Source organism: Chrysochloris asiatica, unplaced genomic scaffold (assembly GCF_000296735.1).
Source record: "Chrysochloris asiatica unplaced genomic scaffold, ChrAsi1.0 scaffold00105, whole genome shotgun sequence".
Classification (NCBI taxonomy): domain Eukaryota; kingdom Metazoa; phylum Chordata; class Mammalia; order Afrosoricida; family Chrysochloridae; genus Chrysochloris; species Chrysochloris asiatica.
Window position 1 is genome coordinate 7,330,065 of NW_006408623.1, and position 27,068 is coordinate 7,357,132.

The 27,068-nt window shown below is 47.3% G+C and overlaps 1 protein-coding gene and 1 pseudogene across 1 annotated transcript in view; one reads left to right on the forward strand and one right to left on the reverse strand.

Annotated features, from left to right (window-relative positions):
• Window positions 1-2,344: 2,344 nt before the first annotated feature.
• On the reverse strand, window positions 2,345-2,817 carry LOC102837479 (annotated as a pseudogene).
• A 5,065-nt stretch (window positions 2,818-7,882) lies between these two features.
• MGMT (O-6-methylguanine-DNA methyltransferase) overlaps window positions 7,883-27,068 on the forward strand; it is a 207,858-nt gene continuing 188,672 nt past the window's right edge. The window contains exon 1 of the mRNA XM_006867477.1: window positions 7,883-8,007. Coding sequence (XP_006867539.1) covers window positions 7,883-8,007 — 125 coding nt within the window. The remainder of the gene's footprint in view (window positions 8,008-27,068) is intronic.

Here is a 27,068-nt window from a genome sequence, read left to right on the forward strand (position 1 = left end):
CAGATCCACCTCTGTGGGAAGGTCACAGGCCCCCATTTCTTCTGTCACTTAAAGAACCCAGGGACCTGCGTTGTGATGTAATTTTTCATATGCCCACGGCACAGAAATCAGTTTTGTTGTTGTAATTCAGACCACGAGACCTTTGTCTTTTAAGGGGAGAATCCTGTTCCCTTTTACAGAGAAATCATTAATTGTTAGAATATGTGGTCCTTAGAGAATTAACTGTAAGATAGAAGACAGGTGCTTTGTTCCTGTACTTATTTATATGAGTTGAGTCAGATGGGAAGGAAACCCGGGGAGTGTAGTGGGTTGCATGTTGGGTAAAGCCAACAGTTGGAATCCAATAGGTTTCCAGCCTCTGAAACCTGATCCAGGGTCGCTGTGAGCTGGGATCCACTTGTAGGCAAGCAGCAGCAGCAATCACGTGGGACGTGCACTTGAGGTTGAGGAATCTTGGCTGCAACTGATTGCTTTTACCTGAACTGTTGTTTGAGGAGTAATAGGAATAAAATGATTTCTTCCCGTTATCAGCCACTGATAGATTTCAGGTGTAACGTAGCTAATTTAGCAGATTAAATGGGCGGGAGCCTTGGGTGAATCACACTCAGTCTGCGTGGTTGGCCTTGTTCTGAGGACCGGTCTGTCCGTTGATGAGCAGCAACACTTTAAAAAGCTGGTGCCGTCAAGGATGCTTGTTCACAGCTGCCGGAGCGTGTCTGGAACATAAGGCTCTTCCATTCGGGAGACTGGCTCATCCATCATCCTGCTGCCTCACTCAGGAGCCTCAGCAGCGGAAGCCTCAGAAGGGGTTCTGTGTTGTGGGCAGAGACGGCTCCGCTCCGCTGTTGGCCTCCTTGGAGCCCAGCCCTGTGCACCTGCCCATTGATGGTGTAGGTCTCTGCTGCTTTGCATTCGCCTTGTTAGGCCAGTGCTTTAGAAAATTTCCAAAACGTCCATAGCCGTATCTTTGCTGACAGGGCAGTATGGAAAGACAATGGGAGTGTGCATCTATTGAATAAAAATACAGACTCCTCACTTACCAACATCTCATTAGCCGACACTTCACATTCACAACAACAATGAAAAATCTGTGTGACTATATGTTGTGCATCGCTGACGTTTAGTGGTAATGCACAATGTGAGGGGAGAGTAACGCTGATTGTGATGGCCATCTTTATGTGTCCAGTTGGCTGGTCCTTGCATCTCAGTGGCATTGCAGGTATGTAATGATGTAACCCTCCACCATTGGGGATCTGAGGTGGTCATCCTCCATTTTTTGCCTAACACCACGTTATGCCTAATGACCCGGTCTTTGGAACTGACCCTGTGGACAAGTGATGAGTGGGTGTATTCTAATGATGTTTTCATTGGTGGGTGGGAGAGAGACAACCAGTACAAGAAGTCTAGAGACACTCTGAGTATCTGTGAAGGCCCAGCTTGTGAATATATTTACTTTGGGGCCTTTGTGGTCTCTATCATAGTTACTCAGCTCTGCTATTATCCTGTGAAAACAGCTCTAGACAGTATGCAAGTGAATGTTCCAACCAAACTTTTTGGTATTAGGTGCCCTTGAGTTGGTTCCAACTCATCGTGACCCCATGCACAGCAGAACGACACACTGTCTGGTCCTTCACCAAGCCCACAATTGTTGTTCAGCTCGAGTCCATTGCTGCTGCCACTGTGCCAATCCATCGAACTTATGTACACAGAAATTAGAGTGTCGTTTCCTTTCTGGGTGCCATGAAATGTTTTCCTTTTGATTTTTTTTAATCCATTAAGACCTGTGAACATCTCCACATGGTGACCATAGTTCATGTCATGGAATTGTGCACATGGAAGCGGTTGAAACAGTAGATTGTTTCTTCTATATATCTCACTGCAATAAAAATTCAAAAACAAACCAACGTTGCTTGACATACCTTGAGCAGACTACAGTGGGCAGGTCAGCGAGCCCAGTGCTGTGGTGGGACGACACGGGCCAGGGGGTCAGCCGGCAGGGAGCCCAGTGCTGCGGCGGGACAACATTGGGCCAGAGGGTCAGCTGGCAGGGAGCCTGCCAAACCCAAGTCCCACGTTGCACTCAGATCTTTTGTTTTCTTTTGCTTCTTTCTTTCCTGTCTTTTACATTTATTTATTTTTAGAACATTGTACATTTTTAATCCCTTCTTTACGGGTTGTCTAGACCACTTTTGATTAAGAAAACTGTAGAAAGTTAGTAACGGCCACAAGCGGACGCCAGGTGGTGGCTCGCATCAATGTTCCATAGAGTCCTGCTTTGCCGGGGGATCTGAATGAACTGTTGGGGTCTCTGCTCACACTGGCTGCAATCATTCATGACAGATTTTTAGTCCACAGGTCACTTTTCCCCATATTTCTTTGTACACTCAGCATTCTTACAGCATTCTTACAGAACTTTTTACGGTCCTTAGAGTATTCTTCAGCTAGGTCAGCCTGGAGCAGGTGTTCCAGCTGGGGGTCGTTGACCAGTGTTCTGAGGGACTGGAGGACTTGGTCAGTTTTGGTTGCTGGCTTCCAGTTTTCAGCACTAATTACCGGCAGGCAAACCTGACCCTTTTCATCGATGTTTGGGTGATAGAGCTTTGTTTTAAATGTGATCTTCAGTGGTTTGAACGGGTACTCTGCTGAAAAGTTGTTTTTGATTCTGAAGGCCCCCTTATAATATGGAGGGTTGTCAGGAACAGTTAGCCCTTGCCAAGTCAATAAATTAGCTTCATCAACCTGGATGTTTCGGAAGTTTTTCATCCCACGTTTGTGGGTTTCTTCAAGCTCCTTCATCAGCCTCTTGCTGGCCGCCATCTTGAATCTGGTGCTCCTGCTTTACATTTCTTTTAAAATCTTTTTATTGCAATTTTGGTGAAAGTTTACAAAGCAAATTGGCTTTCCGTTCAACAGCCAGAATCCATTTTGTGTCATGACATTGACTTCAGTCCTCACAGTGTAACAGCATTCTTCCTACTCCACCCTGTGTGTCCTGTTTCCACCTATCCTGCCTGCCTGCCTTGTGGGCTCTCTTCTTTCTGGTGTGGTGTGGTTGATTGTTCTGGGGAGTGTGTACATCCCTGGTGCTGTTGACCATCTTACACACCTGTCTGTTGTTTCGGGGAAATACTGAATGGTGGAGAAAACATCAAGAGAAGGCGGAAGGACAGAATCACGTAACAAAAATAAATGGTCAGTGTTGAACCACTTCAAGAGGCAGTGGCACTGAAGGAGGAAGTCCAAGGTGTGCTGAAAGCATTGGCAAAGAACAAGGCACCAGGAATTGATGGACTACAAATTGAAATCCTTCAACAAACTGATGTGGCGCACTGGAAGCACTCACTCATCTCTGCCAAGTGATTTGGAAGACAGCTAACCAGCTAACTGTTTGGAAAATATCCATGTTTGTGCCCATTCAGGAGAGGTAACTGAATGGAATGCAGAAATCTCAGACAACCTCATTAATATCACATGCAAGTAAAATTTTGTTGAAGATCATTTAAAAACCGCTGCAACAGTACATTAACAGACAACTGCCAGAGGTTTGAGCTGGATTTAGATGAGAATGTGGAACGAGCATTATCATTACTGATGTCAGACGGGTCTTGACTGAAAGCAGAGAATACCAGAAAGACGTTTATCTGTGCTTTAATGACTATAGAAGGGCTTTCAACTGTGTGGATAATGACGAGCTATGGACAACATTGAGGAGAATGAATATTCCAAAACACTTCAAGGTGCTCATGAGGAACCTGTACATAGACCAAGAGGTAGTTGTTTGAACAGAACAAGGGGACACTGAATGGTTTAGAATCAGCAAAGTGTGCCACCAGGGTTGTGTTCTTTCACTATGTTTACTCAACTTGTATGATGAATTATATGAACAAGAGTGTGACATCAGAATTGGAGGAAGACTCATTAACAACCTGCAATATGCAGATCAGATGATACAACCTTGCTTACCGAGAGCAAAGAGGACTTAAAATACTTACTGAAGAAGATCAAAGACCACAGCCTTCAGTATGGATTGCACCTCAATGTAAAGAAAACAAAAATCCTCACTGCTGGACCAATGAATAACATCATGATAAATGGAGAAAAGATTGAAGTTGTCAAAGACTTCATTTTGCTTGACTCCGCCATCAACATTCATGAAAACAGCAGCCAAGAAATCCAACGACGTATTGTGTTAGGCAATACATTCAAGCAAAGTGTTCAAAAGCAAAGATGTCAATGTTCAGACTAAAGTGTTCTTGACCCAATTCATGGTATTTTCAATCACCTCATGTGCATATGAAACTTGGACAGTGAATAAGGAAGACAATAGAAGAATTGATGCATTTGAGTTATGATAATTGGAGAAGATTATTAAAGATACCATGGACTGCTAGAAGAATAAACAAATCTCTGTTGGAAGAACTACAACCAGAATGCTCCTTAAAGCCAAGATGGCCAGACTTCGTCTCATACTTTGGACGTTATCAAGAGGAATCAATCCCTGGAGCAGGCCATCATGCTTGGTAAAGTGGAAGGGCAACAAAGAAGCAGATGGCTTGGCACAATGGTAACGACAATGGGCTCAAGTGTAGTAGCAATTGTGAAGACAGCGCAGGACTGGCCAGGGCATGGCTCTGGTATACACGAGGTTACTATGAGCCGGACTGACTCAAAGGCACGTAACAGTAGCAACACCATGTGGGTTTAACTCTAGGTCTGAGGGGCAACTAAGGGCCATGGTCTTGGGGTTCCGCCAGTCTCTTTTCCACTAATAAGTGTGGTCTTTTTAAAGATTTTCTGACTCAGAGCTTCCTGTGGTTTTGTAGCCTGCACCCAGGGAGTGCTTGGGGGTGGGGACGGCTGTAAGGGTGAGGCCTTCACAGAGATCATGAGCCTAGGGATAGCTGTGTTTGAGAGGGAGGTCCATGTGCACAGGCTACCAGAGGCCTCCTTGGTGGAGGGGGCTTCCCCCTCTTGTTCTGGGTGGCTCTTATTCTTGGACGTTTGCTGAGTTCGCTGTGAGGAGCTTGGGTGGTACCAGTTCTGGACTCTCCAAATCCGTACAAGGAGGATTTGGTGAGTGAACCTAGAAACCGCATTGCCCCACCTCCTGGAGTTAAATAATTGTGCCGTCCACCGAATCAAGTGGCTTGGATGACAGAGAGATCTGTGTGCGGGTAGGCAGTCTGTACCTGTTCATGCCACCTCTCCTCCCCACCGATGAGTGCCATCCTCTGATACTGTAAGACCTCTTGCTTCCTAGGGGAAGAGGATTTCAAATCACGGGACTCGGCTCTTTGGAGAGCAGTTTGAGATGTTCTAACTTTGCCACCAGAGCCGGCTTGTCAGAGGGAGCGTGTGTTGTCTTCCATAAGTTTCTCAGCACCAAGCCAGAGCTGATCAGTCTCTTCTCGAGCCGGAGCCGGGTGGCCTCGGCTGCTGAGCCTAATTGAGAGAGTCAGTGAGTTTCCCTCCGGTCTCCCGGCGCGTGCCAACATGCTACCTGTTCTCTGAGAAGCCTGTTAAACTTCACCCAACTTTAGTGGGCTGTGAAGAATGAGGTTATTTTCTGCTGTGACATATTTAAGCTGAAGCTTCGCCAGACATAACAGCCTTAAGAAGTGACATTTCATTCTGAACGCCGGGCTGCCAGCTCATTGTGACTCATGACACATTGTCACAGCGACGTGGTGGTTAGCGGGTACCTGGGTGCTGGAACACTGCCAATTCGTGGGGACGTGCTGTGGGTGGGGTCCCACACCCGAGGGAAAGCCACGTGGCAGGACGCTGTCTGTGCTTCCTCAGGTGACTGCCTCTCTCTGCTGGAGACCGCTTCGTCGGGGGCCATGCAAAGTGAGGGAAGCGCAGTGTTGTCCCTCCTGATAAAAAGTGAGGCTCACTGGGTCACAGTATGATGTGCGGCTGTCATGAGATTTGGGGAGTCTCAGGTGGAGTCCTTGTATGGTGCAAATGGTTAATGAATGTGTTTGCTCACCAGAAGGCTGAAGGTTCAAATCTGCCCAGCGGTACCTACAGTTAAAGGTCTGGCAATCCCACGTCAGACAATTTCATGTCATACCATCAGCTCTTGAAAACCCTTTGGAACCCAGTTCCTTGCCGACAGGCTCAGGGGGTTTCTGGAGGCCGACGTGGCAGCAGCAGAGGGCTTGGTGTTTTGGTTTGGAGCGGGTTTCCTGAGATGCCTTTGGCTGGGATGTACAGGTGTGTTCACGCTGGTGTCATACCTGCTGGATGACCTGTGTGTGTTACTGTTAACAGGACACGTCTCCTGGCTGCTTAGGCCCACCTGTCACTGAGTCAGAGTCTGCCCAATGGCGCGTGGCAGCCCTGCCCTGGGCTTTGTCTTTGCTCGGCCCCTCCACATCCGCCTTTCATGGGGTCTGCATAGAAGCCTGGAGGAGCTGTGGAGATGCAAGTGTGCCACTCATAACCCTTTGTCACGCTTTTCATGGTTTTGGGGGAAAAACCACCTTCAGAAATGGCCCACAGCGAGGGTCCCCTAGATGTCAGCTCTGGCTTCGTGCCAAGTCCATGTGCTGTCCCCAGGCAACTCCTGGGTGGGGGCCTTTGCTGTTATTTCCCCAGAGTCCTTGTCCCCATGCGCCCCATGCATGTGCCCTGGGTGTTCCACCTGCGGGGACCCGAGATGCCCTCACCAGGTGGGGGTGGTCTGGCCTGTTACACCCTGAGAGTCCCACCGGCAGGGACCTGAGATGCTCTCACCAGGTGGGTGGGGGGTGGTCCGGCCTGTTGTACCCTGAAGAACAGCCCTGTCCTGCTTCCTCCTGCGGTAAGCAGCTCCTTGTCAGTCTGGCTGTGGCTGACACCTGGTCAGGTGGTGGCTTGGCCCCGTCCACACAGTGCGGACCCTGCATTTGTTCTGTGGTCAGGTTGTTGGGTCCGATGGTGTCCGTGCCCTGTGTGCCTGGTATTACCCTTCCATGTAGGCCCTGCCCTCGGGCTCCTCACCACCCTCACCCCACTGAGGCTCCACTCCACCTGCTGCCCACTGCCCACCCCCTGATACTCCAGCTGTGTCTCCTGGTGTCTGACACCCTGGTTCAGGGGGCAGGTACCCCCTCACCACGTGGCCAGACGCTGATGGCCTGGGGACAGACTGCCCATTGGGTTTGAGTGCCATGGAATCGATTCTGACTCCGAGCAGCTCCATGTGGCAGAGTAGGCCGGCTGGTCACTTAGGGTGTCCTAGACTGTCATCTTTACAGGGCCAGATCCCCAGGTCTTTTCTCCTACAGATGGGCTTGTGGGTTCCAACTGCTCACTTTTTGTTAGTAATCAAGTGCCTAAGCATTGCACCCTCAGGGCTCAGTATGAAGCCAGCGTTTCCTTGTGCCCAAAAAAGGGCTCCATGGTGACTGTTCCGGGTGTCTGAAGTGAGCGAGGCAGATGCTCACGCCCCATTTCCTGAATCGAACTGACCAGGAAGTACATTACCATTGCTGCCTTTCTGTGGTATTGCACTGGCTGACTGATGGGCTTGAGCACCCTGAGGCTCGGCTGGAACACGTCCACCCAGAGCCACGTCCAGAGCATTGGCTGGAGGTCTGGGGCCATTGTGGTGGGTACTTGGCTGAAGGCCCTTCCAGCTCCTTATCACTCCCAAGCATTATGAGATGGAGTTTAGGACATACTTCCTCTCATGTCCTGGGAGCAGTGACCAGCCCAACACAAGTCTGCTGTAAACACACCGCATCACATGATTTGGTTCCAGAAATGGGAACAAATGCTATGGGAGATCTTTTATGTCCTAAGATAACTGTGATGTCTCGGTTGTGCTGGACAATGCCCAGACTCTCTCATGGTCTTCTGATTTTATTTATTTTCTCTTCAGGTATTTGGGAAAATGTACAAGACCTGTGGAATGAACTTCAAGGTAGTGGACAGCCCTTTGGGGAAAATAGAGATGTCTGGCTGTGAGAAGGGGCTGCACGGAATAAAGCTGCTTGGACAGAAGACCCCGGAAGTCGAGTGAGTAACTCCCCGAGGCATGGCTTTGTTCACAGCCACAGGAAGGCGCCGTATGAGGATTGCTCATTTTAGCTGGCCACTGGCCTCCCACTCACAAAAACCGCCATCGCTCTAAAACAGATTCGGCTCTGGACTTCACTGTGCGTTTGCTTTGGGCGTCCATGATTTTACCAAAGAATTCTCCCACCATTCGTGGTTATGCATACAGACTTAGCCTTGTATTCATAGCAACTTCAAGATGTTTTAGTGTATGCGTTTTCAGAGGAGTTCATAGATGATCCCTCAACAAGTTGGTGTGTGTGGGGGGGGGCGGGGGGTAGGCTCTGGAATTTGGTGGCAGTGATGCGTATAGTTCGTCTTGATTTTTAAACCCAGGTCCATCTTCATGGCTCACCTGATGGGTCAGGTAAGCTTTGTGCTAAAGTCCTGGATTGCCTAGCCAGGAGCTCTGGTCCCCCTCCTGGAGGACATGTAAGTGTGTTTGGAAGTGGGGAGGGGGTCTGCATCCATTGCAGCCATCTCAGGAAGGAGAGAATAGAATCTCCTTTTTAGGAACCATGGTGGTACAGTGGGTTAAGCACTGGGCTGATAAGCATGATCTCAGCAGTTCGAACTACCCGTCGTTCCAAGGGACAGTGAGCGATCACAGTCCTGCCCGGCCCCCTGGGGTCACTGTGACTCAGAATTGACTTGATAGCAGTGTGTCTTTGGGCGTGATTTTAGGGTAGTGCCATTTCTGGGGGGACCCAGGAGTCCTGGTGTGGTGCTGTAGGATAAACACTGCACCACAAGGTCAGTTTGACAAGCAAAGATGGCAGTTCAAACTCACCAGCCGCCCCTGGAAACCCTACACAGTGTCCCTGTGAGTCGGCAATGAGTCAATGGCACTAAACAGCAAGGGGGACACATATTTCTCTCTCTCTCTCATTGGACCAATCCCTCCCATCTTTTTCTAATTGTAGATGAATAAAAAAACATAGAACCGTCCTCAAATGTTTTGCTCTGAAACGTAACATTTAATCTCCGTCCGTCATTGATGGTGAGTGGTTGCGTTCATGTCTCAGATCCCGTTATTCCTGTGTGACACGAGAAGGAAAAAGAGCCGCTCCTATGTTCCATGCTTGTTGGAACGGGGTAATAAACACAATGCCAAGAACATTAGATAGGGAAGATACATAAGGAACATAAACATTGATTTTAATGAGCCCCTGTCAGGACCGCCTGTAATGAGCACCAGCGTGGTCGTAAATATCAGCATCCTCCTCCACGGTCAGGATTTCTCCCGTAGCGCCCGCACGTTACAATCAATAGAGTCTTTTTTAAGACCAAAAAAAAAAAATAAGCAAACCTTTGAACTACATGAATACACTCCTCAGTTTCTGTGAGGACCATCTGGCTCCTGTGCTCAGAAAATCATAGGCACCAAATAATTTGTCGGGAAAATGTCATTTTGTCTGTTAGCATGTTCGATTGCACAGTAAATCACAGAAATTATGTGTTGATTTTCTTCCTTTTTTTGTAAGAAAAGTAAAGACACTTTGTGAAGTGAGTTTGGGGGAAGAAAGAGTAAAAAAAGCAAGCATTCGAAGGTATGTTTAGTCAAATGCCCATGAGATCTGAGAATGGAATGAAGCTGAAGAGACTTAATGTTGAGTGTCTACTTTGTGTGTCTATGGAGTGAAGCCAAGAGGAGGACCAACTGTAAGAAACAGGACTCTCACTCAGAGGGACATCTCCTGGGTCTGGTGGATTGCCGGCCAGCAGGAACGGCCCTCTCGGAGCGTCTTCAGACTGTGTGGTCTTTGACCAGGAGCTTAGGCCAGCCCAAGCTGTTCTAAGCAGCAGGTATAAGAGGCAGCAGGAAAAGAATGCTACTTCTTTCCACAAGTAACATCTAGAATGTCCTCTCTTCTCTCCTAACTGGGACTCTGTCTGTCTTATGGACACTCCTGGCTGGGAGGTTGTCATGTATTGGGTAAAAAGTCTGGATTCCGCTAGTAAGGAATAAATAGGAACCAGATTTTGGTATCCAGAAGTCTCTGGTATGTTTGGCTCATTTTAGTGGGACATTTAAGAGGTTGAGAAAAGCTACTTTGTGGGTACCCAGTATTAGCCATTTTTAATATGTGATCTTTTAAAAAATGAAGTGAAAATTACATAGTGAAATTCATAGATTTTGAGTGTACAATTCATTGAGTTTTGACATCACCTGTGCTCTGGTAGCGTAGTGGTTACTAATTGGGCTGCTAACCTTCAGGTCAGGAGTTTGAAACTACCAGCCGTTCCGGGGGAGAAAGATGAGGCTTTCTGCTCCTGTAAAGATTTACAGCCTCGGAAACCCTCTATAGGGTCACTATGAGTTGGAACCAACTCCACGGTACTTAACAACAACAACAACAAACTGTGACATAATATGGACTCCTGGTGTGGCACTATAGAATCAGCACTGGACTGCAAACCACAATGTGGGCAGTTCAAACCCACCAATTGCTAGTTGGAAACCCTATACATAATCGCTATGAGTCAGAATCGACTTGACAAGGAGCTTTGGTAGCGTAGTAGTTACGAATCGGGCTGCGAACCTTAAGGTCAGTGGTTCGAAACTACCAGCCGCTCCGCAGGAGAAAGATGAGGCTTTCTACTCCCGTAAAGATTTACACCCTCGGAAACCCTGTACAGGGTCGCTATGGGTCGGAACCAACTCGAAGGCACTTAACAACAACAACAACATCCCAAGACACAGTGTACCCTAGAGGTTACCTCAAATTCCCCGTCCATTTGTCCTCACCCCATGTAGGCACCCACTGTCCTGGTTTCTGCAATCAAGGATTCGTTTATGTTGTATTTGAATGTTCTGTTATGGGATCTCACCACATACATTCTTTTTGTATCTGGATTCTGTTGTTCAATAATAATGCTTTTTAGATTCATATATGTATGTGGTTGTGGACAGTAAGTGGCTCATGCTTGTTCTTTTGCTGAATAGTATTGTGTGAATGAATGTACCACCGCTTGTTTGTCCATTTTCTGGGTACTGTACATAGAGCTGTTGTGAGTATGGACACAGGCTTTCATTCCTCTTGAGTAAACTTCAAGATGTGGAATTGCTAGATTGCATGGCAAATATATGTTGAATTTTAGAAGAAACTTTGAAACTTTTCCCTAAATCGTACCATCTTGCATTTCTACCAGCAATGTTTAAGAATTCCCATTGATCCACATTCCTGTCAACACTTGTTGTTATCAGTTTAAACAATTTTAGCTACTCTGGTGGGGACACCTCACTGTGGTTTAATTTTGCATTTTTCTGATGCCTCCTGATATTACACATTTTACTGACCATTCCTGTATCGTCATCTTCTTTCATGTGTGTATGTGTGTGTGTAGTTGTTGTACCCAATGACAAATTGATGGATTATTGTATAAGCATTGAGTTAAGATTAATTTAGTTATAACATAAGAAAAAAAAATCCGGTGAAAACATACAGCACAAAGAATACACCAATTTAGCACTTTCCACCTGTGCCCTTCATTGACACGAATGGCGGCTTTTACGTTGAACACCCTCTCTTGCTTTCCTTTCCAGATGATTCCCCACCACGAACATACACTTACTGTCCTGAAGCTTCTCATACAACGTTTTGAGTTGCTGCTGCCAGTTTGACCCCATAGAGATGATAGATTCCTTATCTTCCTTTGTGAGGGGTCTTTTCATATCTTTTGCCTGTTTTTGTTATGGATTAATAAGATTTCTTTATATAATCTGGTTACAAATCCCTTTACCAGGTATGTATGCTGTAATTATTTTCTCTTAGCTGGTGGCTTCATTTTTATTGTGTTAATGGTATCTGTTGGTGAATAGAAGTTTTTAGTTTTGAAGAGGTCCAGTTTCCCTTTTTCTTATGTTTGTTTCTTTTTTAAGGAACATTTGTCTACTGTGATTTCTTTCAAAGGCTTTATAGTTTCAGCTTTATGTTTATTTACGTTGATGATCCTTGTTTGTGATGGGTGCGGTTCCATTTTCCTTTACTCTTCCGTGTCTCCCGTGTCCTTTACTGAGAACACCCTTCCATTATAGAAGTTTCTAGACTCTTGGTTTTGTGTATTCTATGCCAGCACCTCATTGTTGTTGCTAAGTGCCGTCGAGTCGGTTCCGACCCCTAGCGACCCTGTACAGGGTTTCCGAGGCTGTAAATCTTTACGGGAGCAGAACGCCTCATCTTTCTCCTGCAGAACGGCTAGTAGTTTCGAACTGCTGACCTTGAGGTTGGCAGCCCAACTCGTAACCACTATGCTACCAGAGCTCCTCATAGACCTGATTAAATAGCTTTATCATAAGCCTCGGAATTCGGTAGTGAGCTCTGCATGGTTGCTGTCTTTATTTTATGTATAATAAAGAGTGCTTTAACTCCTAGGTCTTTTGGGTTTCTATGTCACTTTTAGCGTCAATGTATCAGTTGTTGTTGTTGTTATGTGCCGTGGAGTCGGTTCCGACTCATAGCGACCCTGCACAGGGTTTCCGAGGCTGTAAATCTTTACAGGAGCAGAAAGCCTCATCTTTCTCCCGCGGAACGGCTAGTAGTTTCAAACTGCTGACCTTGAGGTTGGCAGCCCAACTCGTAACCACTATGCTACCAGAGCTTGTATCAGTAGGTACAAGGAAAAAAAGCGAAACAAAACCGTGTTGAGACTTTGATTGGGAGTTCATTGAATCTGCATATCATTTTGGGAGGTTTGACATCATTTACATAGTAAGTCTTCCAATTCCTGCCTCTGGTTATCTGTATATTTGGTGGTTGTTGTTGTCGTGAAGTGCTGTCAAGTCGGTTCCGACCAATAACGACCCTGTATAGGGTTTCCGAGGAGCAGCTGGTGAGCTTGAACTGCCAGCCTTGCAGTTCAAACGGCTTTGCAGTCTGACGCATTAACCCACAGCGCCACAAAAGGCCCTTCTTAATGTCTCTCAGCAAGGAGCTCTGGTAGCATAGTGGTTACTAATCGGGCTGCTAACCTCAAGGTTGGTAGTTCGAAACCACCAGCTGTTCCAGGGGAGAAAGATGAGGCTTTCTGCTCCCATAAAGATTTACAGTCTCGGAAACCCTGGACAGGGTAGCTATGAATTGGCACCGACTCCACGGTACTTAACAACAACAAATGTCTCTCAGCAGGGTTTTGGAGTTGCCAGCATAGAGGTCTTGTATATATCTTAGAAAAAATATTAGTAAATACCTTTATGATTTTGATATTCGGAGTCATTTTTTATTATTTTTACATTCTTCTGGTATTTACGGTTCTTTTTCTGTGTTGCTCTTGTATTCTGCAGTGTTGCTGAATCGAATTCTTAGTTTTCTGGGGTGGTATGTAGATTCATTTGTACTTTTGGCACTGAAAATCTGGATGTCTGTGAGTAAGGACACTTAGCGCCTCCCATTCCAACTTGTATGCCTTTGCTCTTTTCCTTTGCTCCGTGGGGTGTGAAATAAAAATGTGTCAAGGGATCCCTCCCCTCCTCTCCGATGAAGGGTGGAGATTTCACCTTGAAGAGTGGGGTGGGTCTGCTTTTATTAGGGCTGTCAGATGGAGAATGTTCTCTTTATTTCCAGTGCACAGAGAATGTGTATCCGGAAGGGATGTTGCATTTTCTCAAATGTTTTTCTCTAGATGAATTGACATGGTAAGGATCCCTGGTGGTGCCGTGGATTAAGCGTTGGGCTGTGAACCACAAGGTCAGGGCTTCAGACAAACAACTCCTCGGAGGGAGAGAACGTGGCAGTGTGTTTGTATAAAGGTAACAGACTCGGAAACCCTATGGGCAGTTCTCTTCCTATGGGGTCGCTACGAGTCAGATTCAACTCAACGGCTGTGGTTTGAGTGATGCAGTGGTCAAGTGTTCAGGTGCTAGCCAGATGGACCGGTGGTTCGAACCTACCAGCCACTCCGAGGAAGAAGGATGTGACCGTGTGCTTCTGTACAGATAGCAGCCTAGGAAGCCCTATGGGCAGTTCATTGCTTTCTTACAGCATGGTGACGAGTCAGGACCAACTCCCAACAGAGAGCTGAGTTTTGGTTTATTGACAGATAGTCATACGGTTTTGTATCTTTAGTCAGCAGATGTGGGGAAGTAAATGAGTTAATTTTCAGATTTCAGGCCAATAGAAACGCTGAGCTAAACTTCCCTTCTTCCACGATATCCTTTTTCCCACAAAGCTGGCATGGGTTTCTTCATGATTTGTCTCAGATTTCTGTACTGAACGTTCGTGAGGGGTGAACGTCGGTGAGGTCTTTGTGGGCTTTTAGAATTAGGATCATTCTGGCCTCATAGAATGAACTTGGAAGTGCCCTTCTCTTAATGACTGAGAATCAAGTGTAAGATTGTCTTGATCATTTGCCCCTAAGGAGTGGGAAGACTCATCTCTGAGGTCATCTGAGCATGCTAATTTTGTATAGACTCAGGAGTAGAATTCTTTCTGTTTAATAGATTTAGGTGGTGCCCTCATCCATCTTGGGGGAATACTCCCCAAACCCTGGCTGCTGGCTTTTTTCAGTTAAAGCCACGTACGTTCTTCAGTGCCTGGCTACCATAACCAACTACCCTGAAATGGATCACATTAGAAGGTTCTGGATAGAGTGGGAGAAGATGTGGAACAAAACTCAAAATCATGAAGAGAGCTAGGCTCACTGGTCAGATGGAGACTGGGGGGCCCCTGACACTAAAGCCCTTCGTCAGCCTTCCAGTCCAGAAATGGCCTCACCCTGTGGCTCACCTTTCAGCCAAGCAATAGACAGGTCTGAAAGGGGGACAATAACACTAGGGAGGTCCACACCCCAGAAGAAGCAACCACTGGAGATCAGAAGGACAGACTGACTCCAGGACAGAGCTCAGAAGGGTTAGGAAAGGAGGAATGGAAACAGGACATACAGGGAGGAAGTGGGATGATGAGGTCACATCGTGGGGACCACAGTCCATGGCCTGTAACAAAATGCATAGGAGCCATTGCATGGAGAGCTTGTGTGCTCTGTAAACGGTCACCCAGTTCACAATAAAAAGCTGCAAAGGGAAGACCTGCGGACCGACACCAGCCAGCGAGATTTTGAGCAAAGCGGCCTTCTGATTCTAGGCTTGTGGCTCACCTCCACTGGGGCTGGGGTGAACATGGGCCCCAATCCTGTTTCCTCTGAAGTCAGGTTGCTTTCTTCAGTAGATGCATTGGAAGTGTGAATCCATTGGCACTTTTGAGCAAAGTAGCTTCTTTTCCCCGTCGTGTCTCGATACGATACTGTCCTTCTGTACAATGACTGCTGATTTCTTGTGTGAGTTACGTTACTCTTTCTCCTTCCCATAGAAATATTGGTCTGAAGAATATCAGTTTGAAAAATGGCATTGTTGTTTCTGTTATAAAAAATGATATAACAGCCTTAAAAAAAAAAAAAAAAAAAAAAAGATATCCCAGGGCCACCTCAGCTCTCAGTGACTCTGTAGGACACAGTAGACCTGCTCTATAGGCTTTCCATCCATGTGTCTCTTACTGAAGCAGACAGCGGGTTGAACCACTGACCTTCCAGTCAGCAACCCACTGCGCCATGAGCTCTCCTAATAACGTTATAACGTCTCCCAATGTTCAGCTTCCACTCCCAACTCTAACGCTTGCCCAAGTTCTTGGCGGATCCCCTGCTCCATCCTCTTGTGGCTCCTTATTGGACCTCTTCCAAGCTCAGATCTCCGCTCAGTGTTTAGAAAGTTGCTGGGAAGGACCGTGGTTTTTTGTGTTTATTTTTCTAATGTTCTGTTGAGGCTTTGTTTAGTTTTTATAACGTTGGTTGTCGTGTATGATTCCTTGAAAACATGGATTATGCAACACTTGGCCACACTCTGGTAGAAGAGGATGGCCGTGAGGCTTTTTAAAGTGCATTGTCTAGTTCGTTTACAAACAATTTGCTCTCTTTCTTCATCTTTGATTGTTTCATAGAAAACTTGCTGAAAAACACAAGGTCGTGGTCTGAGACAAGCTCAGTCGAAGGAAACCACTGTGAAACTTGGTGTGTTCTGAGGGACGTCAGAAATGCATGCAGACCAAGTTCTCTTACAAGGCAGCATTGTGCAGGATCTCAGGTGGCCTGGCTCTGGGGCTGACACCGGTAGAGCAGGCTTCCTGGGTGACCTGTGGCTCTGGCAGGTGAGTACCTGGCCCATCAGGTGTGCTGCCCTTCAAACGGACCTGTAATCGCTCCTTTGAAAGAGTGAGGGTTAGGTGCCCTGTTGGCACACCGGTTAAGCGCTCGGCTGAAAAGTTGGCAGTTTGAACCCACCCACTTGCTCTGGGATAAAAGTCATGGTGGTCTGCTCCAGGAAAGCTTGTTGTATTTGTTAGCTGGTCAGTCAGTCCGGACCACATGCCCAGTGTACAACGGAAGGAAACGCTGTCTAGTCCTGTGTCAGCCTCACAAGCCCATCGCTGCAGCCATTGTGCCAGTCCGTCTCAGGAGGGGCACCCACTTTCTGCAGACCCTCCACTTCACCACCAGTAAAGATCTGTGTCAGGAAACCCATGGGTCATTGCCTTCTTGTCACGTGGCGTCCCATGTGACAGCAGAACTGCCCCACAGGTGGAGGCCTTTTTGGAAGCAGATCTCCAGGGTGGGTTCCAACAGCTCACCTTTCAGTGAGCCCCAGGACCCCTTGTCCATAAGCACAAGGGTTAATGTTTGCAGCACATGTTTTCAGGGGACACAGCCCCATGCATGGCAGAAGGCAGCTGGTAAGCACAGGCTACAGAAACGCTGCAGTGATGTGACAGGAGGCAGGCCGAGGGATTTGCTGAGCTCATTGGTGGGTGATGCCCCTTCTCCAAGTCCATGTTACAGTCTGTCCTGCCCTTCCGGGACAGTACGGTGTCCCCTTCATAGGACAAGGTGTCTGCTCTCCTGCTCTGTTCACTGGAAACGTGGAATCCAAGCAGCACCACCTTCTTACCCCTGGCCTCTTATTGTTTTGTTGTTTCACAATTTTTTTTTTTTTTCTTTCTTCCCTTCACCCATGTTAGTGTCCCCCCTCCCCAGTTAGTGATAAGCCTTCCTGCCTTCCCACTCTTGGTAGCCATAAAGCTGTCCTGTGAGTCTGGGAACCTTTTCTGGACATTTTGCAGCAGTGGTCCCATACCACATCTGTCCTTCTGTGACTGGCACTGATGTTGCTCTGCATCACGGCCCCCACGTTCACCCACCCTGTGGGCCACTTCATTGTTGCGGACCGTGTAAGACTGGTCAGAGGTTCAAGGCTCTATAGGCCCGAGTGTAACAAATGAAGCCACTTGGCAGTTAATAGCAGATTGTTTTTCATCAAATTGTTTAGTCATATTTATTTAATTCCAAACATGAGCCCTGGATGTCCACAGAGAAATGCAATATTCCCCTAAGTTTCTAAGGTCAAGATTTTCCCCCTAGAACCAAGGCAGTAAAACTTCCTCAGAGGACGAACAAGGACAGGTTTACTGGGATTAAGCAGGGAGGCTCTGGAGAGGAAATGCCCGGGGTATATTCACTTGGGGTGGAGCGCTAAATTCTGGGAATACGGGATTAAGGACAATGGGGACAACGCCCTCGGACCACCCTGGGTTCAATCAGTTTGATCCAAGTGAAGGTTAAACCCAGTAAGGAAGAAAGGAATATTGGTTTAAGTAAGGTTTACTGGCTTAACTTATCTTAAAGATTGTCTTGTCTGAATAATACCATTCTTCTTCTGTAAAGATCCCTCCCCGCTTGGTGTGAAGCTCCTCCCCTGAATAAAGCAGAGGCCTGAGCCTCCCCAGGTGTGCATTACTGGTTGGAAGGCATGGAGTAAAGATTGCAGTGCATTACTGGTTGGAAGGCATGCAGTAAAGATTGCAGGGCAGTGAGTTGCTGCCTGCAGAGGCCATGATGCCTGTAGTCCCAAGCCTGCCCACCAGTGATGTATCCACCCTGGCTTTGGGGTGCCTCATTGTCTCCCTTCTTCTGTTTGTCTGTGTATTCTTTCGCTATCCCTATCGCCGCTGGATCTCCCCTCCTCGTGAACCAAACACTTGTGAACAACACAACGATGTCAAGGTCAGACCCCGACACTTCATGGGCCTGTCGTGACTCTTCAGACGTTGGCCCACCTCTTCTTGTGGCATCTTGTATCCTCAGCTCCGCGTACCTGGATCTGGGAGTGAAGGAGACTGGAGTGGTATTTAAGCCACTGTCACTGAGATTTAAAGTCTTGTGCCCCGGACCCAGCAAGGAAAAAAGACCGACATAAAAGTTTTATTTCCTGTCAGTTTTACTGCCGCGTGGCAGGGAGACAGAAATGGCACACCTCGCCTGTCCCTGAGTCAGGAGCAGGCTGCCAGTGTCCTTTCTGAAGGAAAACAAGACAGCTGATTGACAGCTGCAATACTCGCGTTCCAATGTGAACCAAACTGTCAGAGCAACGGAACCATCTCTGCTTTTCTGTTTGTGAAAGTTCCCAACACTTGGAGGAAGAGCGGCTCTTGGATCTAGAGAGAGAAACCTGTCAGTTGCAAGCAGAGGAAGGAAGGTGTTTGGGGTGGGATGGGGGTTGGGGTCAACCAAAAACCCCAAAGTCCAGCACAGAAATGATCAGCGCCACTGAGGACACTCCGTGGTTGTCACAAGGAGGAAGTGTGAGACTGGACACACTCCAACCCTCATTTAAGAATATGTCCTTCCTTGGAGGGGAAAGTTTGCATCAGGTAAATAGTAATGTTCTGCTGTAAAAATCACAGGAAACTTTATTAAACCAAAGATCGAAATGTGAAGCTGTTGACTCTCAACCAACACAGGTTTGTCCGCTTCTGAAGATGGTCTTTCCATTTGTCTAACCCGCCCTGGGGTGGCGCTGTAAGATCAGCACTGAATGGAACCACAAGGTCGGCAGTTCAAACCCACTAACTGCTTCTCAGAAACTTCATACAAGGTCGCTGTGAGTTGGAACCGACTTGATGGACCTCATCAACAACCAACCACCTTTCCTCAAGGGGCCCTTGTGTGGTGCTATAGGATAAACACTGCACTGCTAACTGCAAGGTCGACGGTTCAAACCCCCCAGCTGGTTTTTGGAAACCCTATGCAGTGTGCCATGGGTCAGAGCCAACTCGATGACCTTCAACAACCACAGCTCTTTGTGGGGAATTCTGCACGCTTCAGCTCACAGCGTATGAACACCGCAGTGTTGGTGTTCCCTGAGGCGTTCCTTTTGGGTTCCTTTGAAATGTTCTTTGTGTTCAGGAGTTGGCAAGATCAGTGCTGTAGGGTCGACGGGGTAAGGTTTCCCAACAAAATTGTCTCAGGACAGTGTTATGACCTTGGCAGAAGTAGCCGGTGCGTTGCTGAGGTGGAAAAGAATTCCTCCGGGCAGCTTCCCTGACCTTTCTCTCGCCAGTGCACCCTTCAGTTTTCTTCAACCATTTTCCCAATCATCCTCCATGATCGTCCTGTGTTCTAAGGATAAATCGATCAAGATGGCGCCTCTGCAATCCCCAAAACCAGTCTCCCTAACCTTCTGCGCACAGCCGGCTGCCTGGGATTGACCAGACCCCCTTGGAAGGCACTGTTTTCATCACACCTATAGTTACTTATCTTTTTACTTTTGTGAATTGACTGAAGCTTTACAGACAAGGCTTTACACTCAACAAATCCTACACTGGGTTTCATCCCAATGATGACAGTCCCCTCCGTGCGGCAGCACTTCCCACCCTCCTGCCCATCCTTTCTCAACTTTGTCCTTAGGAAAATATTGCCCTTTTGATTTGAATGATTGACCATTCCGTGGTCAGCATACCTTACGAGTATTGTTGTCTCCCCCAGATATCTATCTACTGCTTGGCTGGAAGTTGGGGACCATTGTCTTTTGAAGGCACCCTAAGGAGACAAGGACAAGCACATTACTGAGAGAACTTGCCTGCAGTCATCCCCATCTGAGTGCAGAGATGTGTTTAAACACATTTTGTTTGTAACAAATGTGTGTGTGTGTGTGTGAATTGAAACCTTTGTAGCAAGGTCTTTTGGATTAATGCCTTACCCTATACCGGTCATATGTTGGGGAGGACACTGGGACTCAGCCAGGAAGTGGACAGCGCAGGTCCCTTTTGAACCCTTTTCTCTGTGTCTCCCTCTCCTGTGGTGAAAATGGAGCTGTGTGGCACCAAAGACCATGGATGTGTCTTTTGTCCATGTCACTGGTGGCTTTTGTTCCCAGAATGCTGTTTTATTTCTTCCATGGTTTTAAACACTAATGTCTGAAATTTCAGCCGGTTGTAATTAGTGATCGGTTGTGAATTTCTTGTTTTGAAAATGTTCATGTCGGTTAAGCTCCAAACTCTCAAAATATACTTGGTTTGTTAAATTTATTTCCTTTAAAATGGTGTTGGTAATTAGACCAGCTCCATGATATTAATGTGTGGGGCTGTTCTTGCATGTTGAACAGTTTGGAATTTAAATTGAGTAAAAGGGTAAATGCGTTTAATTTTGGAATTGTCTCGTGGCGGAGTCACCTGGAATTTGTATCTCCACTTGCTGTATCCAGTGAAAAAATGCGTCTCTGCGTGATGAAAACTGTGGTGAGGTTGGACAGGCTCTGCCTGGGACTCTGAGGGGGAGGCGCAAGTGGGCACCTGCAGTGAGAAGCGTCCGTCCACGATTAGCCCCTGAGCAGACAGTGAGGCACGGCTGTCTCAGAGCACTTGACGGCAGATTGCGTGGGCCCTCAGGGGGAGTGCTGACGTCCCCCAGAAAGGAGAGCATGTTGGCTTAGCTATGTGGTCTGACACTCTAGTCTGATGGTAGGACCCTAGGACCTGCCATAGCCCATATGTGGGGGTCACAGCAGAAGGGGACACGTTTTAAAACGGAACACAGTGTCGGTCACGTTAACATTGTCACGTGCAGAGCTCCGCTGCATTAATCATGTTGTGTTGTCTGTATCTGGTACACGTGTTCTGTCACCATGGACAGGAAGTCTTCCTGCCTGACTGTGACCACTCATCAGCACAGTCTTTGTACATTTCTTATGGGGATGGAGCAGACGTATTTGTCCTGTGTGATTGACTTCTTTCACTCAGCGCCATGTTTCCAAGACTCATCCAGGTGGCAGCCTGGACCAGGGCTGACAGTAGTACGAACTGATGACTGTGGACCGTGTTTTCCAACAAGGAGGCGTTTTCAGAGGACTCCAGTCATCCCAGATGCTGTGTGTGGAAGCAGTGGAGAAAGGAGATGGCCTGAAAGTACAGTGGGCAAGCTGGACGAGAAGGCGCATTGAGGGAGAAAGAAGGAAAATGAAGAAGAAAGGAGAAGGGCTCGAGAGGAGTCTGGGGGTTTGCTGGAGTTGCCTCAGGACATCACCCTCAGGCTTGGACTTGGGTTGCAGATGCTGCCTTCAAACAAATAGAATTTCCTGTCACCTCGGCCTTCCTGTGGGCCTGTGGGCTGTGTTTGTGTTTGCTTGGGGGCCTGTTCAGTGGCATGTGTGCACCCCACGTCCCAGGTGGAAGCGGGCAGAGTCTACGTGGACACACCGATGGGGCCTTGTTCACACTAGACATCCCAGATGAGGCGGGAACTTGGAGTGGGTCTGCTGGGGTGGGCAGAGGGAGGATGCCCCCTTGGAAATGTCTGTTCTGTCTGAGGCGCTGCAGGGTTCTCCTTCTACGGAAGCCTCTTCAGAGCCCGTCTAGGCACTCCGCATCACAGACAAGCACCTTTGTCCCTCAGTCCCTTCTGACCCGTGCTGACTGCCTCAGGGCAGCTTGTTTCTCTTCTTTTCCGAGCTCTCGAGCTGTACGGTGTGTCTCCGGTGTCTGAGGACACAGACATTTCCCCGAGTCTCACCTTCCTCAACCTCCATCCAGGTCACTCACATGTACATAGCAAGCCTACCGCTGTTGAGTCCAGCCCAACTCGTAGCCATCCTAGAGGCCGGAGTACAACTGTTCCGTAGGGTTTCCAAGGCTGTAAGTCTTTATGGGAGCAGGCAACCTCATCTTTCTCCCCCAGAGTGACTGGTGGGTTTGAACCACCAACCTTGAGGTTAGCAGTACAATGCCCACTGTGCTACCAGGCTCCTTCAGAGTTTAAATACAGGGGTTTACATGATACAACGGGCCTTGGGTGGTACAGGGAATGGACGCAGCTGCTAACTGAAAGGTTGGAGGTTCTCAAGTGCTTCAGAAGAAATGCCTGGCTATCTTACAGACCCAGTGCAGGGTCGCTGTGAGTCGGAATCGATGGCCGGTTGTAGTTGGTCCAAAGCACTGTGTTGTTGTCATTAAGTGCCACCTCGTCAGTTCTGGCAGACCTGGTGTGGCACTGGACTCAAGTCATTTTAACTGCAAGGTCGTCGGTTCAAGCTCACCAGCTGCTCCTCCGAAACTCTATACAGGGTCACTATGGGTTGGAACTGACTTGACGGCACTTAACAACAACAGTCAGTTCTCACTCATAGCCACTCTGCACAGGGTTTCCAAGGAGCAGCTGTTGGGTTTGAACCTCTGACCTTGTGGTTCAGTGCTTATCCTACAGCACTACACCACGAAGTTTGTCTAAGATCCAACATGCTTTAGTAGGAACATAGAAAACTGGGAGTTAGTGGGACTTTTTGTCAATTCCTCAAATAGAGAAAGTGGTGCTATAGTAGTACAGAGGAGTCCTGGGGTGGCATCGCTGTGGGTTAATGCTCCAGACTGCAAAGCCGTTTGAACTGCAACGTCGCTGATTCAAGCTCACCAGTTGCTCCTTGGAAACCCTATACGGGGTCGCTATGGGTCGAAATCGACTTGACGGCACTTGACAGCAGCATAGTAGTAGTACATGTGTTGTCTATGTGGATGTTTACAATACGTATTTTAAGATCATTCTAGAAATTTGTTCTGCTACTTCAATATCTTTTATGTTAAAAATACACTTATAAAATTAGGGAGAAAGATACTGTTTTACCAAACTTGTGAAGTTTGTAGTCTCCTCAAAGAGCTGGGTTTTCCTTCCTGAAAACCACAGGAAAGATTCCTTGCTTTGTGATTTTCCATTCCCCCAGTTCTGGGCTCTGTCCAGAGGCATTATTGTATAACCGAGCACGGCTTCATTAACGAGAACGGGCCACTTACTTCCTCCCACGTGTCTAGTAAGTTTACATATTGGCTAGGTGAAGAGAACTATGATTGGCGAGAATGTTTGCAGGCTGTTACCAATGCAACTCCTCCTTGAGCTCAGTGATTGAGCTGAGATTTTTCTGAGGGACCCACATGGTAAATTTTTCAGAAATTTCAGATTTCCTAATTCTGGACAGTATGTTGAAGGAAAGACAAATTAAAATGTGTTTTCAGTCTTTGTTTGATGCCCTTTACTGTCATCTAACTCCCAGAGGCAAGAGGGTTAAAGTGCTCAGCTGCTCACGGAAAAGTTAGCAGTTCAAATCCTCTAGCCGGCTCCATGGGAGAAAGATGTGGCAGTCATCCTTCATGAAAAGTGACCTGTGGGGTCACTCTGAGCTGGAATGAATGTCTCACTATCGATGTTGCCCCCCTTCTGTCAAATGAACGTTGCTAAAACAAGTACGAGACTTGGATGGATCCATGCAGTTTGTTTCTTCTTCAGGTCTTCATCCTTTTCTCCTGTCGCGGCATCAAGCATCTCTTATTAAACGGATAATTAATCATGTGATACTTCCCTGGTCTTTTGCATCTGAGTTTTCAAGAGCACTCCGGATTTTTATGGCCTAAAGATCCATATGCCATAGAGATAATCCCATCAAGAGGGAATTGCCTTCTGGAGAAGAAATTGACAAACAACTTTATAGTTGCATTTTTAGCTTTAATATCAGGAGGCCAAAAGCATGTTTAGGATTTATGAAGTTCCTGAGTTTAAAATATAAGCAATAAAATGTTCTTAAGGTGGTTCCCCATCTGCATCTGTTATGGCAAAACCCTTAAATTACTTTAGCATGTGACATTTTAATAGGAGCTTTTTATTTTAATTTTTAAAAACTTTTTGACAAATTGTTTCTGAGGAAATGAGTTTGCTTGCATGAAAAGTTATCTGTGCTTGTGAACTTGGAACAGTTTTGCTGGTTAAGCAGTCTCGAGATGATAAACAAATGTTTTTGTCAAAGGATGACTTTGGGAGTGTATTTAAAAGAATCATGGCCAACCTGAGAAGCCCTAAAGGAAGACTGCGGGGCCCTTCAGATAGGCACAGCGGAAATCCGTGTGGCAGTTTCTGTAAATCCATTTCCTGGTTATCTACCTGAGGTAGAGGAATTGAGTTGTAAATGGAGAAAAACTGCCATCCTGTGGTCTGGGTGCTTGACATCTCTGAGGACCAGGCCAGGTGTTTGTCCCAGTGGACAGAGGTCACTTGGAAGAGGGCCATGTTAAGAGTGGTAGCTGGGAGGGGGCTGGGATGTGCTGCTGAGTATGTCTGATCTGTAGTGTCTTCAGCCAGAGGCTGGTTCCCACTCAGGGAGTCAGAGCGGGATTGGGCTCTGAGGGGACTTCAGAAAGAGAGGATGGCATTTTTCCACAAACTTGGGACTTCAGAAGGAGATGCTGGAATTTCCCCACAAACTTTGGACTTCAGAAAGAGATGGAATTTTTCCACAAACTGTTTTGAAGCCCCGATGTATAGACAGCAAAACCCTACACCACATGAAATTTCAGGGCTGGTGGTTCAATTCTTTGGGTTGTGAAGTCATGTCTGGTTGCCCTTTCTGAGACATTCCTTCCCCAGCCTTTAGTCTTCAGTTGCTCTTGTGTTGTATCAGGAATTGAAAAGCTGATCCCCACCCCCCATCCCCACCCCCCGAAGTAGATCACCAGGCTTTTCTTCCAAGGTACCTTTGGGTAGACTTGGACCTCCATCTTCTGGTTAACAGCTGAACGTTTAAGGCATTTGGGAGCTTCTTGATCCAGGGACACCTATCAAGAGAGACCTAGAGCCTGGGGCCCTTCTGCAGCTGAGCTCCTAGCTCTGCCAGAAGGGGGGAGCTGTCCATGGTCTACATTGGCACCCTCCCTCCCCCCGACCCTGCCCACCCCTTCCCCATCACAGTCCTGGGCTGTCAATCCAACCAGGACCAGCGTGGCCAGATGTTGATGATAGTTTGGAAAGAAGTTTGGAAAATGCCAAGTTTTATAGGTGAGTGTGAAGGAATCCTGGGAAGCAGGTCCCCCGAGGAACTGAGCTACTGACCCTGTGAAGCAGAGGCAGCCCGAGGAGGACACACCTGATAAATGCGCCCTGCGTTTGAAAGGCACTGACCTCACTTGCAGCTGTCCACACTTTTGGACTTTGTCTTGTGTGTGCTGCTCTTGAAAGTCTCCTGAGTGAACTTGAGGAGGGCTCCAAGGCAAGGAAGAGGGTCACCAGCTGGGGGGACAAGGGACGCGTGGTGGTGGTATTGGGAGGGACAGTGAGGAGGGACAGACTGCAGAGGGAAGGGGCTTGTGAGGCCCCCTGGACCCCTCCTTGAGCTCCATGTTGCTGCCTGCACCCCCAGGGGGATGTGGGCTCCTGCTTTGGGTTTTGGTATTCAGAGAACATTGCTCAACAGCTTTGGATATTGTCAGGGGTCTTCCAGCCTGCGAACAGCAGACTGAGCCGTGTCCAGCTCTGCACTGTCTTTGCTCTCACTGGCTTGAGTCCATTGTGTGGCCACTGCATCAGTCCATCTCACGGAGGGTTCTTCTGAGACACAGTGCCTTTCTCCAGTGTTTGGTCTTTCATGCTGACTTTCCCGAAGCGAGCGAGTGGAAGCCTGGCTGTCTTCGCTTCTGAGGTTTTGTTGCTTCTAAGACTGACGTCGTCATTCTTCTGGACGCGCCTGCTTTCTTCTGAGGCCCAGTGCAAACTGATAATAATATATGTCAGTTGAAAGTAAAGCTTTGTTCAGTAGACTTCACCAACACCACAGTTCAAATGCATCGATTCTTCTCTGGTCCTCCTTATTCACTGTCCAGCTTTCACGTGCATATGAGGTGATTGAAAATACCAGGACTTGGGCCAGATGCACCCTAACCCTCAAATTGACATCTCTGCTCTTGAACACTTTAGAAAGGTCTCGTGCGTCGGATTTATCCAGTACACTATGTAGTTTGATTTCTTCACTGCTGTACCCATAGAAGTTGATTGTGATCCAGGTAGAATGAAATCCTTGACAACTTCAAGTACCTGCAGATGTTGTTGTGAAGTGCCATTGAGTCAGTTCTGACTCATAGCATCCATGTGTCGGGTTTCCAGTGGTTAGCAGTCCAGTGCTGATCCTACAGCGCCACATCAAGACTCCTTAGGAAGGAAATAAAGGGAAAAAAATAGTTAATTCCACGAGGGTCTAGTGAGGCCCCATACCTATGAAAGAGACGAGGCATGCAAGGAGAATTGGAATTGTGTGCGGTTATTTTCAAACTGATTAATAATTATATATCCGTTCAAGGTCAAGGTTTGTTTGGTGAGCAATTTGCTAAATATAAGTAAAAAAGCAGATGTTGGATTTGTCTGTGGGCAGTGCATTAAACTAGGTTATTTCTATAACTGTCTCAGGTTTTTTGTATTGCAGTAGATGGTACTGCTACAAAAGCCCTCTTTGAAGTGTTAAGGAGCAAAGCTGTCTATGTGTAGGGTAAGGGGCATTAGACCCAAGCCATGGTATTTTTAATCGCCTCATACGTATGTGAAAGTTGGACACTGAATGAGGAAGACCCTCGGAGAACTGATGCATCTGTGTTATGGTGTTGGAGGCGACTATCCCAAGTCCCATGGAGTGACCGAATAACAAACGCATCTCTATCGGGAAAAGTGTGGCAGGAATGCTCCTTAGAAGCCAATGGGGTGAGACTTGGACTCTTACACTTCGTCTCTTGTGCATGTTATCAGGAGGGACCAGTCCCTGGAGAAGGCGCTGTGCTTAGTAGAACAGAGGATCAGTAAAACAGAGGAAGACCCCCAATGAGATGGACTGATACAGTGACAGCAGTGATGGGTCAAACATAACAACAGTTGTGAGGCTGAAACAGGTCCCATCATGGCTTCGTCAT